At 40.3% G+C, this 20322-nt stretch overlaps 1 protein-coding gene across 1 annotated transcript in view; it reads left to right on the top strand.

Moving 5' to 3' along the window:
* Nucleotides 1-18922, top strand: part of MTNR1B (melatonin receptor 1B) — a 36177-nt gene extending 17255 nt beyond the window's left edge. Inside the window, exon 2 of the mRNA XM_067567398.1 lies at nt 18054-18922. Coding sequence (XP_067423499.1) covers nt 18054-18922 — 869 coding nt within the window. The remainder of the gene's footprint in view (nt 1-18053) is intronic.
* Nucleotides 18923-20322: the final 1400 nt, after the last annotated feature.

Raw genomic sequence — 20322 nt, 5'->3', positions numbered from 1 at the left:
TCACTTTTCCATCTGATTCACTTCCGAGCCAATGTCTCAGCATGTTAGCACGGGGTGGAAAATTTATATTGTTTCAAATACAATGTGTAATCATGTAACAAAATGTTGTTTTGAGTTGCCTATACAAGCTTAGCTTTGACATTTCCTGAATTTTGAGTTTTTAAACCATGCAATCTAAACATTATATAAACAGAAGATTACTACCCTGTGTTCCCCCTCCACCCAAATAGTTATTTCACAAAGCTAGTGAGAATGGCGTGCTTTCATTTTAATACTATCTTTCCTACTTCCTTTATTGCTCTTGAATGTTATCTTTCCCTATTTTTCTATGTCTTTACTGCTCTCCCTTCACAGGAATGAATTTTGCATCCCTGAAAAGTGAGAGCAGTGAAATAAACAAGTTGGCAACATGCTTACAACAAGTATCAGTGCGTTTGTTAGTGCATTATTTCTTGTGTTAAAAACCAGGGAGACTTTTTGATAAAAGATGCATGATAGCATGGGAATATTTTGTGTCTGTGTAACTACTTTAAATTTACAATGTTACTGGAAGAACCTGGGACTGAAAAGTAAAGCCTGGTGAGTGTTTTGTACCTCTGAGTAGGTTCAAGTCTCAACTGAATCATAAATATAATTTCAAAAGGGAGAAAAGGCACACTTTGTCATACACTGAATAAAATCCAGGAAACTTCTCAATACAGTCACGTGAGACAGAGCTTTAGTTATGTAGAAAGTGTGCTACTTAGATAAAGAAACAGTTACATGATTAATGGGGGCCTGGCACCCTTTTAAGCATCTCTCTCTTAAGTCAGAGGTCACTTAAACAGGAGATTTAAAACTGGAATCCAAGGACAAACTGCAGTATGGTTATCAGAAGGTAAATAGTACTTAGGTATTCCACTCAGGCAGCTGTGATAAAACATAGTTAGCTCATGTGACAGAAAGTGATTGGTAGTGATTCTAAACTATAGAGCACTCTATGAAAGGCAAAAACAACGAGAGTTCTGTAGCACTTTAAAGACTAATAAATTTCATTTCTGTAGGCATAAGCTTTCTTGGGCTGTAACCCACTTCGTCAGATGTAAGGAATAGAAATCATAAGGCACACATATACATATCCACGGGAAGTAACAACAATGGGGGAGCAAGGTCGATTCAGTAGAGTACTTGAGGCCTATTCACAACCATTGATTAGGAGGTGAGAATGTGTGATCAGAGGCAATTACTTCTTGTAATGAGATCACTATTCCAAGTCCCAATTCAGACCCAGTTTGATTGTGTCGAGTTTGCAGATGATTTCAAGCTCAGCAGTTTCTCTTTGAAGTCTGTTTTTGAAGTTTTTTTGTAAGACTATAGCAACTTTCAAGTCAGTGACAGAGTGTCCTGGGAGATTGAAGTGTTCTCCAACTGGTTTATGGATGTTATTATTTTTTATGTCTGATTTGTGTCCATTTATTCTTTTGCGTAGTGACAGTCCAGTTTGGCCAATGTACATGGCAGAGGGACATTGCTGGCACATGATGGCATATATAACATTAGTAGATGTGCAGGTAAGTGAGCCCCTTATGGTGTGACTGATGTGGTTAGGACCAGTGATGCTGTCACTAGAATTGATGTGTGGGCAGAGCTGGCAACGGGGTTTATTGTAGGGATAGGTTCCTGGATTGGCCTTCTTGTAGGGTGTATGGTTGCTGGTGAGTATTTGCTTCAGGTTGGGGGGCTGTCTGTAAGCAAGGATAGGTCTGCTTCCCACAGCTTGAGCGAGAGACGGATAGGTTGTAGATCCTTAATGATATGTTGGAGAGATTTTTACTGGGGACTGTAGGTGATGGCCAGTGGTATTCTGTTGTTTTCTTTGTTGGGTCTGTCCTGTAGTAGGTGACTTCTGGGTACCTATCTGGCTCTGTCAATTTGTTTCTTCACCTCTCCAGGTGGGTATTGTAGTTTTAAGAATGTTTTATAGAGATTCTGTAAGTGTTTGTCTCTGTCTGAGGGATGAAAGGCAGATTACTAAGCACAGTGTACTCAAAAGTCATTACAAAAACATCCTCATAATAATTAACAAATGGTGGAAAACACTGCTTTTTCTTGCCACAGAGATACTCTTTTCTGAACTGATTTTGATGTTGACCACATTTCCCTCTTGCAATCAGGAGTAGAATGTGTAGCTTGTTAATCATATGTAGAAATAGGCCTTACTATGACAGTCTTGGCCATGGTGATTTGTCTTGTGGGATATTAACTGCTAAATTGTGAGCAGAGATCACCCAAAAGATTTTGCATAAGACCATGCCTGGTCCCAGATGTGGAACATTCACTAAGTGTCCAGCATCTAATTTAGACATTTGGACATCTTATTGCTTCAAAGATGAGCAAAAATTAACTAGTTTCAAATCCTGTAATTATGTCTTTAGGTAGATAATCTAAAAGGAATCTAATCCTCTTTAGTAGTGCTTACACAACACCCAGTAGACAAAGGATCTGAAAAGTTTAATACCTTCCCCTGACTTTACTTAGCTTCACATTTAGACATGAAACAGAAAAATCTGTGCCCTGGAAAAATATTATATTCTGCTATTGAAGTCTGTTTAAAAACCACCAAGCAAAATACTGCAGTAGGTGGCCTTTAAAAACAATCTTATTTCTTGTAAGTTGTGCAAAGACTGGTTTTCAACTGAGACAGATTTAGTAAAGCTATCACTGGGCTGGCCAAAGGGAAATTCCCATTTGACTCACTTGATAAAGGCGTAAACAACAGATGTGACTTGATCCTGACAGTCTTTTATTCAGGCAAAACTTCTCACACTGACATTGCTATAGCTAAAATTGAAACTGTTACCCTCTTGGACCCAACTTTGTAATAGTTATAGATTCCCAAGGGGGGACCAGTTTGAACTGTAGCCTGAGAGAGGTTCAAGATGCACACATAGTGTGCAACAAACCTACACAGTGGGTAAGGGACTCTGCAAATGGCTGCCTTGACTGTAATATTTAACACTATACATACATTCACAGAAACGTTGGGTGAAATCTTGGCTCCAATGAAGTCAAAAGTAGTTAGTTTCCAAACAATTCTTTCCAGGGTCTAGAGCTCTCACTGCCGTGTGCTCTAAGTACATTATGGCCTAGATTCTCCATTCTGCTAAGGCCATTCTGCATTACCAATGGCGGAAGAAGGCATGGCAGAGCTGAGCTCTACTACACCTCATACCCCACAGCCATAAGAAACCTTAAGATAGCAGTGTAAGTTAAACAGGATCCTTTCTGCTCTAATTTGCACAGGTGTCAAGTGGCCCTGACTCAGGGACCTGCAACTGTTTCCCTGTAGATGTCCCTTTTGATTAGTCCCATAGTGAGCTGAGCTCAGACTTAGTGGAAAATCAGTGGTTATACGAGGTCTGTTGCTTAACCAGACAGAATACTTATTTCAGTTTCTTGGTGCACCTATGGAGACCTATTATTCTACCTTCTAGAGTGAACTTCACATGTAGATCCACTCCTTTGGAGTGCATTCTAATGGAGCAGTCCATGCAAATGAAACAGAACCCCATTCTAGTGTAGAATCACCAGCAGACTTCCCAATCTGTTCCACTTACACACAGCTACCTTCATTAAAATTAAGATGGAAGTGCTTTAAATATCATCCCTGAATGTGATTTGCTTACATTTATGAGACAAGTCAGTTGGGGAAAACCCTTTTTCCCCATTGATATTGTGACTTTTATGGCCCACAATAACAGAGCTTCTCTATACCCAAGTGAGGGTATGTCTACACTGCCGACTCCATGGGGATTGATGCAACAGTATTGATTGAGCAGGCTGTGAAGTCCCACTCAATAGATCCCGGAAGTGCTCTCCGGTTGACGCAATTAATTCACCTCCCCGAAAGGAGTAAAGCTGCATCGATCAGAGGATATGTCTCCTGTTGACACAATGCAATGGAGACTCCGTGGTACGGCAACGCAAGTAAGTCGATTGGAGATATGCAAGATACAGTACATAGCTTGCGTTTCTCCCATCGACTAACGGTGGCAGTGTAAACTAGGCTTGAGAGTTTTTATAACTGCCAGGTAAGACCTGGATCCAAGAATGATCACCCCACTACTTCTCTAGATTGATGTGAGTGATAAAACAACTAGTGCTTTAGAAGAGAATACATTAATCAATTTCCATTGTAGCATTTAATTTACTCATCTGTTTACCTGCTGTTTACAAACCTACTGTGTATCATTATAAGATAACACATGTTAATGCATCATAGTTTAAAGCCCACTTTCCAAAAGAAGCAGATGGTAAAGACTGGCAACAGTTTCTACAGACATTCAACTCCATAAGTGCATGCAGTGTAACACAGAGGGCTCCCACAAGCTAGGAGCAGAAAGGGCTAGGCTTTCCACTCTGGAGGCTTATGTTGGTTTATTAGTAATGGATATTTTTAACCAAAAACATCATCTGTTCTCATCTAGATCAGAAGTAGTTGTCCAGGAGAGAACCAGTGGAAATGAACAGGAAGATGTGAGGGCCCCTCAGTAAAAGAGGCTCCTAAGTAACTCTTGAACTTTATTGAGCCTATAGTTAGTGCACACAAATACTTGATGGAATATGTGAATTGGTCATTTGTGGGATAGCAGGACTTGGCCTAGGAAACCTGAATGAGATTGGGAGTTCAGCAGGGAGCCATCTATTCCTACATATGTGGGAGGCAATGAAAGACTTTGGTTTAGATATATGGAATTCTGCGTGTGTTTGTATGTTAGCGTCCCTCTTTCATGGCACATGCAAGTTCCTTTAGAGTCCAGTAATGTTGGGATTTTAAGAGAAAATAACTTACTAAGGGCAAGGAAATGGCCACTTTTTTCTTCATTTCCCAGGCAGGAGATCACAACATAAACATGTAATATTTTCTGTTTTGGCCAAAATTATCCTTTGTGCATTAGTTAGTTTTGTGAATTAGCAAGTAAGCAAACCAGCACAATAGGAAAAAATGGATAATGCAGCATAAGTATTGTGTTAATGTATTTGTACAAGTGTTTTGGTTTTAATTATTTATTACAATACTTCAGCGTACACTAAATATTCTGTAGTATAGTTCATGAAAATAATGAAGTTTTAATATATTGGTACATAGCCTGCAGCAGTGAGCCTCCTAGCCCAGGCTGACAGACTTGGGCTCACCAGGTTCTGGCTACTGTGCTGAAAATAGCTGACCAGATTTTGCTTCTTGGTCTCTGAAGCCTAGATGGTGATGGGCTTCCAAGTCTGACACCGCAACTTAAAAGCACTGTCCACACAGCTATTTTTAGTCTGGTAGCGTGAGTCCCACAAGCCTGTGTCTGTCGACCCTGGCTGGGAGGCTTGCTGACTACAGTACCTTGCTATTAAACCAAAGGAGATTTGCAAACCTGCCATTGACTTCAATGGAGGCAGGATTAGGATTGTTACCTTTTGTGTGTAGATTAAGAGATATACACATTTCCATTAGAGAGTTTCTGCTCTACCCAGGTAAAGTGAGGATTTGAGCACAGATGAAAGGAAAAAACTGGCGAGGACCATTGTACTAGGACATTTCTCAATGTGTTGCAATAACAGCCGTAGCTGCAATAAATAATCGTGTTGCAGTCCACCGGGGGAAGTTTGCAGAGAGTCAAGTAATCCTCAGTATTGTTCATATTTTACCTACAGTGCAGTGATTTAATGGTTGGATGCACAATGGTATGCTTGAGGTTCAGTACAGATCTAGGACTATTTTTTCAGACAAACTAAAGTTTATTGCTATTATTAATTGTTCAGGTAGCACCATAAATTCAGATCAAGCCATAGCCAATATCATAATGAAATTCAGAGCTAGAAGGAAGCAGTGTGGCTTAGAGTTAGCAAATAGCACACCACATGAGGACTCTGGGGACCTAAGTTCTAGTCCTATCTCTACTGCTGGGTGACCTTGGGCAAACCATTTCCCCACCTGTAAAATCAAGATAATGACCTCATCTCCTTTGTAAATAATACCGATCCCTTATGTAGCACTTTTCATCAATAGATTTCAAAGCATGTTGGAAAAAAGGACAGTATCATTATCCTCAGTCTACAGACAGGGAAACTGAGGTATGGAGAAGGGAATTGACTTACCCAGTGTCATCCAACAGGCCTGTGGCACAGCTGGGAATACAATAGTGGTCTTAGTCCCAGGTCAGTGCTGTAGCCACTAAGCCACACTGCCTTCTTCAAATACTTTGCGATCTACTGCTGGTTAATTCTAGGTATTATTATTATTACAACTCTGTTATTCCAAATCTTAATTACCTAAAACAGCTAGTTAAATGGAGCTGGGCAGTCTCCCAAAATGCACCATACATTGCTGTTCTTTGGATATCTTTGTCTGAAGGTTTCAGATCTCTTTGGTGGAAAGTTTTCAAACAATTTTTTGGGGGATGGGAGTAAAAAATGGCCTTTTCTCCTGAATCAATAATTTTCACAGAAATAAAATTTTTTAAATTTTCCATTTTTTTCAGTAAAACTGGGAGATAAAAAATTTAAACATAGCTTCTATTTTTCATTTTTCTCCTCCCTCCCTTAATCTATCTTTTTTCCTTTTTCTTCCTTTTTCAGTGGCAAAATGGAGAAAGGAAAAAAAGGGGGCAGGAGAGGAAAAATTTAATAAAAGAAAATATTAAATGACAATTTTCAATAAACTGATGAAAATTTTGAACAAAAATTGTTCATTTTTGAAATCCAAGGAATAGAAAATTATTTAAAAATGTATGAAAATCTTTGTGATTTCCACTCCTCCACCCCCCCATTTTTCAACCAACTCTACTTCAGACATACTGAGGTATCTTGTAAATTAAGAGGATAGATCCAGGCCTTCTATACAGCTATCCAGAGTGTTACCAATGCTGCTTATATCTACTGTTATTCTAAACATTTCTAAGGTGCTTAGCCTCCATTTGCAAAAGCCTATGACCCAAATATACAAAAGTAGCCACTGATGTTGGGTGCCCAACTTGAAACAGATAAAATTTAATGTTCAGAGATAAGGAGCACGAAAAGTTCCCTTAACATTTAATGGAAGTTGAGCACTCAGATTTCTTCTGGAAACCAAGGCCCAAGGTTTCTCAGGTTGAGCACCCAACAATCCTGGCAAACAATTAGTGGCAACTTTATAACTTAGTTGCATAGGCTCCCACATAATGGACACGTGTGCTAGTAGAGACTGAATGCGGCCACTTTCTGATATAGCAGGAAGATGCACCCCATAATATAGATTCATGGATTCTGCAGCCAGAAGGGACCATTAGAGCATCACCTTTGACCTCCTGTATAACTCAGGCTATAGGCCACTTACCCCTGGATTGAGCCCATGCATTACTCCTGCACTGTGCCCTCCCTGGTCCTGAGCTGGAAGGATGGACTCTTAAGGGACTGCTGCTCACATCCCCCCCAATCTTCTAAGAAGACTAGTAGGAATTTGCCCTTAATTGTTTCTGGCTGAACTATTTATTGCAAATTATGAATGGCAAATAATTTCTGGCTGAATATTCTTGCTCAGTCTTGTGAAACTTTTGGCATTTGTGAACCTCTCCTGTCTGAATACTTGCAAATAACATGAACCCACCAATCATACAAAACCAAATTTAGTGCTTTAATTCACAAAGAGAGTTTTACTCTTCAACCAGCCATGCTTCCAAAGTGTCAGATCTGTGCTTCTTTCTGGGAAGAAGGCAGACTATAGATTCTCTTATAAACCTGGGCAATATTGCATTCCATGTTTACAGAAAAAAAGCATAATTTCCTTTGACACAACCACAGACTAAAGGAAAGTAGCAGAGAAAGCTGAGGTGCATTTATCTGTGAATGTAGCAGAGGAAAAACTAGCTCACTCACACAATATAAATTCATATTTGTGAGACCCAAAAGGCACAGTAAAGTTTTGTGAATAGACCAGACTTTTCATCCACTTAAGTTCTTAATTTGATTGTTTGCTTCCAGACTGAGGTCCATTATAGTTGGTCCAAATCAGTTTTCAGTGGGTATTTTTAGGTCTAACAAAATAACAACATACCACAAAATTCTATACATTCCTCTTTGTGTATAAGAAACACAATACAAATAACAGGAGAGTATAAGAATGAAAGTAGCTTCGTTGGCTATTGATGGGATCTGACTAGAATGCATCTGTGGTGTGTTATATTATTTCCTTTTGTCAGAAGTAGGTGAGTTATTCATACTTGTGATACTTCATGTAGGTTTCCTATTATTCGTTGGTTGAAGTAATCAACAGCTATGGATTATTTCAAGTGAAGAAAATTATAGAGATATTTACTGACAGGTACAGGAAACACGATGCTTTTTCATTAGTAAATTTGTTTCCACTGCTCTTAGTATTAGATTGTGTTAGGCACCCATAGGCTTTTACATATCACATAAACATACACGGTGGAAACTTCTTAGTGAATTTTTTCCCCCGTTCCACTGAACTGCACTAGAAATGAAAATGCACCTTGTAACCATATGAGCTACACTGAGGGCTAGATTGTGACAAGCTCTCAGTGTGGAGGCAGGGGACTAAGGCTTCCTCCCCTTACTAAAGGGGTCTTATATCTAGGTCCTGCTAGGGGTGGAAGTGCAGGAGCTGAATATCATCTCCCACCTTAGGGAGCAAGTGTAGTCATGAATACATCCTCCCCATCAAGCTTCTGTCAGCAGAGCTGGCTGGCTCTGCCGGTGGAGTACGCTAGTGGTTTAAAACAGTGTGTTGCAAAATAATGTGTGCTGCAGTGCAATAGGTGAATCCCAGGAGGAAACATAGCCCAGACCCTCAAAGTATTTAGGTGCCTAAGTCTCATTGATTTCAATGATCATTAAGTGCCTAAACACTGAGCATCTGGGCCAATGCCTGTAAGCAGTAATAATGAAGCATAATGCCCCCCTGGTGCTTCCTCTGGGGCAGAGCTCCTATGCACTTCCCTTTACTCAAGGTTGTGCCTAAGGGCATGACCTAGACCTAAATGGAGTTTCATTATGGAAGGGAGGCAGTGTTGCCTAATGGCTAGAACACTAACGTGGGTTTCAGGAGACTAGAGTACTATTCCTGGCTCTACCATTGGCCTCCTGGATGATCTTGAGAAAGTCACTTCACCTCTCTTTGCCCCAGTTTCCCATCTGTAAAATGGAGAGAAGGATCCTTTGCTTTGAGAGTGTGACACACTGTACCCCATATAAATCCTTATATTGTGGTTTTTTTTGTGTATCATTCATGTTCACCCTTATAGCGTAACTGCGTATTGTCTAATGCAAAGTATGCCATGTAAGGTGTTTTTGGAATGCTCATGACATACTGAACATTATTGTTATGGTGGCATATTTCCTGCAATGTCATACACAGGTACAGATATGAAACTCTGCTATGTCACATCCCCAAATGTGCGTCTCGCATGGCTTGAACAGGCGCAGACGAACACAAAGCTGTGGTTCCATGCCCAGCAGAGGCATGCATACAGGAACAATGGACTGGCCTGAGTACCTTTGAGCACTTTGAGTGGAAGAAATCAAGTGGAAGAAATCATGCTCATTGCCAGACATGGCCAATCACCTGACCCCAGGGGGGCAAGGAAGCTTGTTAAAAGAGAGACATCTTTGTTTTAGGGCTCTCCCTTGGACTCCATCTTCTAACCAACATCAAGGACACTGAGAAACTATCCACGCGGGAGGGGGAGTGTTGATACTGGACACTTTGTGATCAGTGTGGATACCAGTGAGACACGGTACGCCCGATTTGCAGATCAATAAGATTTAATGTGCAAGGTTTTCTATAAATATACTAGTTAAATACAAAGCCTAAAATAAACTACAATATATCATACTCACTAATCCTAGAGAGCTAAGCAGTTACGCAGAACTCAACTCATGTTGAGTGACAGTTATTCCAACAAGAGGACCTGGACACCTCATATGAGTAACATCTGCTCTATGTGAGTTAACGTTGTGGAATTGAGCCAAAATTATCATACTTTTAGAGTTTAAATGTTTGCAAAACAGTAGCCACATCCATTTTAGCTGAAACACAAGATGGCAATAGAGTCATATTCATAATTAATACTGGCTGATTTCACCATGGGAGGTTGCATCTGAGCAATGTTATGTATGTAGGGGGTCACAAATCTTGTGCTTTATTCGTTTTTTAACAATGGAGCAGCACCAAAGTTTCTGTCTATACCTGCGATGATACATAACGAAAATTCACAGATATGGGACTCAGCATGGACAATAAACTCCCATTTATAATACTGTACCTCTGTCATATCTTGGCTTTCAAAACATTAAGGATCCAGTTACGTTCTCCATTTGAATGTAAAATTCCCATTGAAGCATTTGAGAAGTTGCACAACAAATGCAGGATAAGTTCTTAGAGAAATATCCTCCCTCCCCCTGCCCTCATTCCCTTGTTCTTCACAAAGAACTCCCAGCCATATCAGAGGGATTTCCATGGAGAGATCAAAGGGAGAATTATACTCACCAAGTATTTGCAGTTTCTTTAAGGATATGCTTCTAATAACAGTAAATACCCTCACTAGCCCTTGGATCAAGGACAAAGCCCTCTGCCTTGCTATTGAAATACCCTTTCTTTTCTTTTCTTTTTTTGCCAGTGATCCACAAAAGCTCAATTGTGATGCTGCATTCATAGTGAAAATATCTAGATTGTCACTTTATATATAAGATCATTCTTTTGCAGTTTCCAGAGTAGCTCAAAAAGTACCCTAGATATTGGTCCACGATATATCCACTTTATACTAGAGATTATCCAAATTTCAAAGTATGAAAGATCTAATTCTATCGTCCACCTGTAGACTGGGGCTAATCCTGCTGGGTTTTTTTCCTACTGAAATGAACGGAGTTTTGCCTGAATATGGGTGGCAGGATTTCTCCTCTTTAATGCACTGAGAAAAAAGAAGAGAGGGGCCACGTATTGTGGCTTGGTTAATCTCAAAAGCTACAGATTTAAACCAAGAGCCAAAATCAAATAGATCTTTAAATGACAATTCTTTTTTAATTCAAAGAAGCCAAAACCAAACAAGAAAGCCAGGCAGCTAGGAATGCCGGACCTCCAGACACTTTTGGTTAAGTAAGCTGACTTACTGGGTTCATTTTAATCATGCAGTATAGGGCAGCATTTTTTGCACTCAACTGCAGGCTGGATGGACACCTGGCAACCCATCCTGAATAAGGGGCCTCATGTTGATGCACTGTTCCAAAAGCAGGAAGGAACTGGATTGTGAGTCAGATTTACAATTCAGTCCCTGCTTCTTTATTCCTTAGGGAAAGTAAGATGTACCACCCCTTTTCCTAACATGACTTACTCCCTCCTCTGCACTATCTCAGCTGGCCTGTCTGGTGCACTGTAGCTCCACCTACTCCTCATCTCTGCCTATCTACTCCAAACCCAGCTTTACAGGAAGGGGGTAGCAGCTCAACAGTGGCTGCTCTCCCTGCCTGCATAGGGTCTGGCCACACAGATTAGCCCACAGACAGGTGAAAGGTGGCTTCTTACTCACACAGCTGGTCTCATGCCTGAGTTCTGTAGCAGCACCAGGATTAGTGTAGGATCTAGTCATCAGGATCTAGTCATCAGGCGTTCTTGGGAACATGAAACTATAAATATGTTGGGGAAAAGAGAAGAGCAAATGAAAGAAACAAAACACAATAACCATATATATTTACATATAAGGAAATGAGCAAAACCCAAACAGTGTATCAGGACTGCAGCCAACCCCACAGTTCCATTGTATCAACTGTCTAACTTGTTGCTATCCAGAACTCTTGCTCACAAACAAATCCACTCACCGTTTGAAAGAGGTTTGGTGATTGTTAGGGGGTGGCTGTGCTCCTCCACTTCAGTGAATTACATACCACATAGTCCCACTCTGATCTTCAGCTACCTAGAGTCCAGTTCTGTGACATGAGCTCTGCCACTGCTGTTCTAAAGGGGCTCTATTATGTAGGCAGCTCTCTACCACCACTGATCTAGTCAGGCTTCACTATGAAGTCAGCTCTGCATGAAGGCTGTTTGTTGAGTCTAGTCCAGTCTGGTCAAGTCAAATGACTTCACTCAAGATTCAGAATCTCAAGTGGAAACCCACAAAACAGACCTTTTTGACTGAGCCCCTACTCCTTGGAAGAAAGAATTGCTGGTAGCTCAAACAGACCTCACTAGTCTATTATTGAACTTGAATCCCATCCGCAAACCAGCATTCACTATCTATAAGGTCAAGGTGAGCCACGTACTCTAGGGCATATTTTGCACAACTCCTATGCCTTTTCCTGAGATCAGTCACAGTAACAATCTATTTATACAAACAGAACAGAGACATAGTCCAAGCAAAACAAAAAGCACAGTATAGTACTATGGGTAAGCAACATTATAATTTGTATAAATGAGGGTGGCGATAGCCAGATTTTCCCCATATAGAGGATGCAGCGAGTTCCATCCCTCTACATCTTCTAGCTCTGGGGTTTGCACAAATCTTGTCTCAAAACTCAAACTAGTGTTTACATGTTTGCAAGAGTTGATCCTTTTACCATCTGCCTATATGCTTTTTGGGTCTGCCCAAGAATAGAACCAGGAGCACAAAATATAACTCTTACTGTATCAATGAACTGGCCTTGCCTAGGAGATGCATTGCTATGCTGGGATCCACCTTTGCAAATCACATGGTCTTTAGTCAGGGGACAACAAGATGCCTTCCTCTTCTGCTAGGGACTTTCATTTATTATCTTGCTTCTACAGGATAAAGAGGATGTGGAGCTTTGTCATCTACAATGTGTAACAATGCAGGTACATACTGAATTCTGGTTAGACAGAAGAAATTCTCCCCTTGATTTCTTCTCTGAGAAGAAGCCTGATCTTTTATAAACCTTTGATTACAGAACAAAGCTCAGCTGTCCTGGCTAACATGAGGCTTAGCTGAAACCCAGCTGCTTTCCTTCAGCTTCAATGAGCTCATATTAGAATCTACAGTTGGGATTTAACCCCAATCTCCACAACCCACAACTTCCCCTGGAGCAGCAGGCACTCTTGATGTCCAAGCTAACAGATGCTAGATTTAAACAACTCCAGTTTGCTCAAGCCCAATTGCATTACTGGCCAGTTTGGCAATGTTTCTGCTTAATGATAAATGTCATGACGATAAGAATCTCCTTTTGGGATGCTAAAGGACTTGCACACCCCATTATAAAATAGCAGAGTAAGTTTTGGATAAGTATTTTCAGATCACCTTTGACTCATACTTCAGTTGTTTACAAACCAGTGCCAGACTAGCATACACTTCTTTAGAAGTAGGGCTACCTGCAACGGAGTAATAAGCATTTCAGAAAACCACCAAAACATGGGTGAACTGCTTTTATTCCACTGGCTACGTTTGCTATTAGGGAAATTCAGCAGAGTAGCAGAATAACTTTGATCCTTTCTAATAAATAAAGGTTTCCTTTAAGAAATGTCTCCATTCTGGGCATCACTAGCTGGCCTTTTACTTCCTGGCTACAGCTAGATTGCCCTGATCAATTCCCTTTGCGTATCTGACAGATCGAGGAGCTGGCTTACAGGGCCTTCTCTCAGGTATTTTCCTACCTGAGGTTGCTAGTGGGTTACTATTTAGCTCTGTTTTGAGGAGAGGTCTGTTCTTTTAAAATCTGGAGAAACTTCTGGTTGGGTGGAAACCATGGGTTGGACTTTTTTTTTGTTTGTTTGTTTCCAAATTTTATGCACATGCCCTGAACTTCCACAATTTAGTTTATGTTAGCCATACCAGATGTTTCCAGTGTTTCGCATTCTTGTTAAACAAACATTTAACAATCTTCATTGAAGTAAAAACCTGTCAAAACTTTCTACCCCTATTTATTACTGCATCCTTTATGGGCAGAGATCTCGTTCCCTTAAATTTGTGCTTCTCAAGTTTCTGCAATTCTGGAGTTCAGATGCTAGTTGAGAAATCTGGGTGGAAAACTTGCCAGATTTTTCTAGTAAGATTTCCTGTACTACCAACTCATTCAGTTTCCAACCTTTTATCCCAAACCTCATCAGGATAATAGGAAAGCCATCCTCCATACACTTGACATGTGGAGAGCCTTGGCCTTCTATTTGGACAGGACAAGAGTTTATAGAAAATCTTCGAGACTCTTCCTCTCCATTGAAGAAAGGTCAACAGGCATAGTGATTTCAACTCAAAGACTCTCCAGATGGGTCTTGAGCTCTATCAAACTCTGTTACCAGATTCACAATGTAATACCCCCATCTTCAACATGCACACGCTCTATGAGATCAGTCTCCTTGTCCGTCGCCTTCTCCAAGGGTATTCCTATATCAGAAATCTGCAGAACAGCTCTCTGTGCATCTGCACATACCCTTACAGAGCACTGTGCCATCGTGGGGGACCCTACTGCAGATGCCAGATTTGGCGCCACGGTCCTATCATCGATAATAGACTTGACTCTGAAACCATAGTCTCCAGTGAGGGGTGCTGCTCCGGAGTCACCTACATTGGAACACTCATAGGGACTGTACTTGAAGAAGAAGAAGAAAAAGAAGAAGAAGAAGAAGTTACTCATCTTGTGCAGTAACCACGGTTCTTTGAGATGTGTGTCCCTATGGGTGCTCCACAACCCACCCTTCTCCCCTCTACTTCCGTGTTTTTGTCAGTGACTCTGTGATAGAGAAGGAACTTAGGAGAGTTAGCCAGTGTGCATTGGCTTGCCTCATGGCAGAGAATAAGGTTCAGTGCATCTGCGGGCTGTGCAGACACTGCCACCAAAGTTCTCCAATCAGCAGCGCAGGGAGACAGATACACCTACAGTGGAGCACCCATTGGGAAATACATCTTGAAGATCCATTGTTACTGCTTTCCACTCTGCAGCTGTATTTCTGCTCAGTAAGAAATATCTTTTAGCAAATCTAGCTGACAAAACTGAAATTTGGGAACCTATCATCTATACACTGTAAGGATGAAATAATCATTCCAACTACCTGCATATACTGTGGTTTCAGACTTGCTGGAGAGAGCAAAAAGTGGTTCCTGCACTAATTTTGTAATGGATAATACCCATGCTAGAGGCTGCATCACAGACGTATTAAGGAACATTTGCTTGCTTGGAGAACTTCAAAGACACCACAGTCCTTTGATTTCCAGAAGTTTAGATTAATTATACATTAGAAAAGGTTTTCTTTGCTTTCCGACTACTCATCACAATAATATAACAATTTAGGCACATATTCTGCACTCAGCTCCACAGAGACAAGTCTCTGGCCCTTATTTTGCAATGAGTAATCTGAAAAAGTACAGAAAACACCCCGCTATTAGGCTGATACACTCTGTTTCTCCTAAAACGCAGTACACATTATGCACCAATGTCACATTAGTTTCTTGACCAATTTGGAATGACCTTATTCATCATGGTTGGTATTTTCAAAAGTGCCAAATGGATTTCGGCGCACAAGTCCCATTGACTTTCTTCATCTTTTCAGGGTGTTTTTTTTAAATATATCTGATTTCTATTCCTACATATTTCCCAAGTATTTTCTTTTCCTCAGACTTTCTTTTTTTGAATAAAAACTTCACTTTTCAGCCACTGAAAGTTGAACTTTTTCTGGTTTAAATGGAACAATTTCTGTTTTGCAACAAAAGCCAGAAAAGTTTTGAAGAAAAATTTTGTTGAAAATGAAAAAAAAATTGTTTTCATTAAAATTTTTCATGGGGGGTGGGGGAAATAATTTTTCAACCATCTCAACGTAGCAGGCATCTGTGGCACCATGGGCAACTTTAGCTGGCAACTCTGAAATCAGACTTGCATTTAGTTAGCTATTACCAAGGGTTCTCCAGCTATGCCTCCTCCAAGACTAGAGAAAGATCTGAGCCCTCGAAAGACAGCAGTAAGACTAAACACTGAATATGTTCAATGAATCCAGTGGAGGATTCCCTCAGCCCAGGCACTGCAGAAGACAACCGTAAGGCAGCCTTTTGAGGACCTTTTCACAATCCCAGATGTAGGGCGCATACCAGGAATGGAGCTGGGTGGGAGGAGAGTTCTGGGGTGAGTTTGAGATGATTCTGGGCACCCAGGGGAGTGCAGAGGCCCACTGGGCAGCCAGGAGAGGATGCCATAAATTAGACAGGCCCCAAGAGCTGTCTCAATTATGCCAGGGGCTCTTCAACCATGACAGCAACTCAGGAGTGGGAGGGCAGGAAACTGTCTTAAAGCCATCTTAACTCCTGCCTCCCCCTTGTTTTGAGTTCTGTCTTCCACCTCTAAGCGACCGTACAAAATCTCACCCCTCAAAAAAAAAGGATCCAACAGCCTCAAAGAAAATTATTCAACCATCAGCTCAGTTTTGGAATGAACAATGGACATCAAGGTGTTTGCGCATCCTGGAAATTGTAAAGCAGGCAGGACCTGGCCCAGGAAAATGCTGCCAAATTTATAACCAGAAGCTCCCTCAAAAATGTTCTGCATCAGCTTTGAGATGAGCAGGTCTCCTCCGATTGCAGACCATACTCTCTCACCACAGCCAAGACAGAAGTCTCTCCTACTTCATGTGAAGGAGTTGATGGGAGCAGAACTCCCTTCTAGTAGAGGGGAGTAGCAGAGCTCCATATTCCTTCCCTAAGGTTAAGGTATATTTGCAAATGTATGTGGAGCTATTTGTATAGACACAGGTCTTGCCATTGTTTCTAAGGTCCAATCCTGCCAGGTGCTGAGCAGTCTGGACCAGATCCAGCAATGCAGTTAAGACGATGTATTATTCATGTGCCTAAAATTAAGTATGTGCACAGGTGTGTCATTGGATCAGGGACAGAGTGCTTGGCCCCTTCCAGGATTGAGCCCTTAACTGTTCACTGTAAATGAACAACAGATTTATGCCCACACACAATTTTAAAATACACTTGTCTTGTTCACAGTGTAAAGGATTTTTTTCTAATACAAATGGATTTCAATAAAAACAAGCAAACAAACAGCCAAGCTAAAAATCTTGTTTGTTTTCTGAAGGCCAGAAACCTTATATTAGTAACTCTCCTATTATATTACTTTGGGAAGTTGCTAGGAGAGTATTTGGTATTCTTTCAACAAAATCAGTGGAACTACTATTTACTGTAAGAATCTCACTTTTCATATATACATTTTAATATCCTACTGTTTTATACAAGAATGACTTTATAGATACAGTCCAGAAACTTTAAATGGATGAAAAGGGTATTATTTAAATGGAGACAATAAGCCTCACTTTTATTGCTGAAGTTTCTTTAACATCAACAGTAGAAAAGAATCTAGACTTCTATGCATTTAAATGCTTTCTTTTCTTTCCATTGTATTCCTGCATTTGTGATTTTGCATAATTTAGTGTGCTTTTGTATAGATGGTGATGGAAAGTGTTTCACTTTTTCTCCTAAGTCGCTTCAATGGCAGAATAGCTGCAAAAGGGTAAGCAACGCACCAAAGAAAATATCCGTAGTTCAGCTTATTGTGTACCTATTTAGAATAAACATATGATGCATCATCTTGATACTATTATCTCTGCTCTTTATGTCATTTTCCCCTTTGCTGTTTGTTGAATCCCTAGGAATGTTCTAGCAGCAGCCTATAATTATCCTCAACACAAATATCTGCCTACCCAGCTGCCTTTTCAATCACATTTTTGCACAATGCTCTCTTCAGCCACTGGAGTTGGTTACACTAAACTGACTTAGTGACCGCCCATGTGATGGATTATTGATGTTTAAATTTATAAATGGTGGTAGAGCAGTAGAATGATGTTGACAGCAAGGCATTTACAGCTGGAAAGGTCCAGCAGTCTAAGTGCAATCACTAATAGCTGCTGAACAGCTGCTGACATTTAGGTGACAGTCTATGCCGCATGACAGCGCTAGATCTCAGTGACAGACAGCATGCTATTGAAATAGCTGTTCCTTGCTAGTACCTTGCACACATTCATGTTACAAATGTTTGAAACTATTTTCTTCTCTTTCCTAAATATGAGTATATTTATTTGCCTCTCTTTTCTTCTTCCCTAGGCAATGCCTTTGTGGTTAGCCTGGCTTTGGCAGACCTGGCGGTGGCCTTGTATCCGTATCCACTGGTGCTCTTAGCCATTTTCCACAATGGGTGGTCCCTGGGTGAAATGCACTGTAAACTGAGTGGCTTTGTGATGGGACTAAGCGTAATAGGCTCCATCTTCAACATTGCTGCAATCGCAATAAACAGATACTGCTACATATGCCATAGCTTTGCTTATGACAAAGTGTATACTTGTTGGAACACAATGATATACGTCTGCCTAATTTGGGTGTTAACAGTTGTGGCAACGGTGCCAAATTTTTTTGTTGGCTCTTTAGAGTATGATCCACGCATCTATTCATGCACCTTTGTTCAGACTGCCAGCTCCTATTACACCATCGCTGTTGTCATAATTCATTTCATAGTACCTATCACCATTGTGAGTTTCTGCTACCTTCGGATTTGGATCTTAGTGATTCAAGTAAGAAGAAGAGTCAAATCAGAAATAAAACCAAGACTGAAGCCAAGTGACTTCAGAAACTTTCTCACGATGTTTGTGGTTTTCGTGATCTTTGCCGTCTGTTGGGCACCACTGAACTTCATTGGACTAGCCGTAGCTATCAATCCATTGAAAATGGCACCAAAAATTCCTGAGTGGTTGTTCGTCGTAAGCTATTTCATGGCCTACTTCAACAGTTGCCTTAATGCAATAATATATGGACTTCTCAACCAGAATTTTCGGAAAGAATATAAACGAATCCTAATGTCACTGTGGAAGCCAAGGCTTTTCTTTCAGGACACATCCAAAGGAGGGACTGAAGGTCAGAAGAGCAAGCCTTCTCCTGCTCTAAACAACAACGACCAAATCAAAACTGATACCTTGTAAATGTTTTATGGTGAATGCAAAGGAGTGCCATTGAGAACTCCAATGACATAGTTATAAGATTACAGTCTTTCTTGCTTACTTTTCTGTGCTTTCCGTTTTAATGGCATAGTGACTGGAATCCGGTCTTCTTGATAAAGCACACTGCTCTTATAAATTCATAATTTATACAAGATACTAATTTGAAATCAGCTTCAGAATTAAAGTAGAATGTGAATGCCAGCAGCTTTAATTTCTGAGAGGCAAATCCTGCCCTCAAAATGTGGAAGAGGCATGCATTGACTTCAATGGGAGCCATGCACACTTATCCAAGGTCAGAATTTGGCTCTTAGAAAATATAATTAATGCATTTGCTTAGAGATACTATAGTGAAGGCCGAGGGCAAATTTTTCCTGTCATATCTGTACAAGGAGTTTGACATAAATACTTTGCTTTCCCTTTATGTGTCAAACTTGGCATTTCTGAGCATGTACTCGTGGGGAAAGCAGGATTCTAGAAACAAGTTTTTCTTGTGTACTGAAGAGGAGAATTTTGTCCTACAAGAGAACATTTTAACACAAATGCCTTTCCTGACAGGGATTTTCATATACACCCATCTCCGTTTACTTATTCTTTTTGTCTTCTGTTTATGTTTTTTTTTCTTCTCTTTTTCTGCCTTCAGATGATACAATATAACTGGTCAATTGTTTACACATTTATTACTTTGAGGATTCTTCTTCCCTTCAACTAATATGTGAACAGAATTCCCATTAGCACTAGGTGGAATGGTGTGTGTACTGAAGGGCAAAAGACTGTACAAAAATGATAGATATAAAATGTATATTATAAATGTTGCCTTTTTGATTTTATATATAGTATATATAATTCATTTAGGAGCTGTAGACTCTAAAAACTATATGGAACAATGAATTCCAAACAGAATCGGGTAAAATGAATGGGAGTCACTAACTAGCATATAATACTGCTTTGACGAAAACTAAAAACTATGTGGACAAAGATTCTGGAGAGAGAGAACCATTTTTTGTAGAATAGTGAAAGACAGATACACACAATGACCCAATAGAAAGAGCTAAACAATCAAGACCAAATTCATTCTTTTTATAGCTCCATGAACTTACACAGGACAATTTGTCCCAGTGGTGTCTATAAAATTAATTTAACTATAAGCTTATAACTTAAAACATAGCTCTACTTTGAAAATGACTCTGTAAAACTGGCACCCTTGGTTTCTTCCGTAGCAAGGTTCTGAACATGGAAGTAAGTGTATGTGTGTAATGCCCATCAAAGTCAATGGGAATTTTGAGTGTTCAAAGAATGCAGGAGGTGACACCAAATTTGTTCACTTCACAACATTGTTTTATTCAGACTTCTATCCCTGAAAGCTCAACTTGGGACTTGAAAGT

Source organism: Emydura macquarii, unplaced genomic scaffold (genome assembly GCF_026122565.2).
Source record: "Emydura macquarii macquarii isolate MOO-44397 ecotype Brisbane River unplaced genomic scaffold, CSIRO-AGI_Emac_v2 contig_318, whole genome shotgun sequence".
Taxonomy (NCBI): Eukaryota; Metazoa; Chordata; order Testudines; family Chelidae; genus Emydura; species Emydura macquarii.
This window is presented reverse-complemented; position numbering and strand designations above follow the sequence as displayed.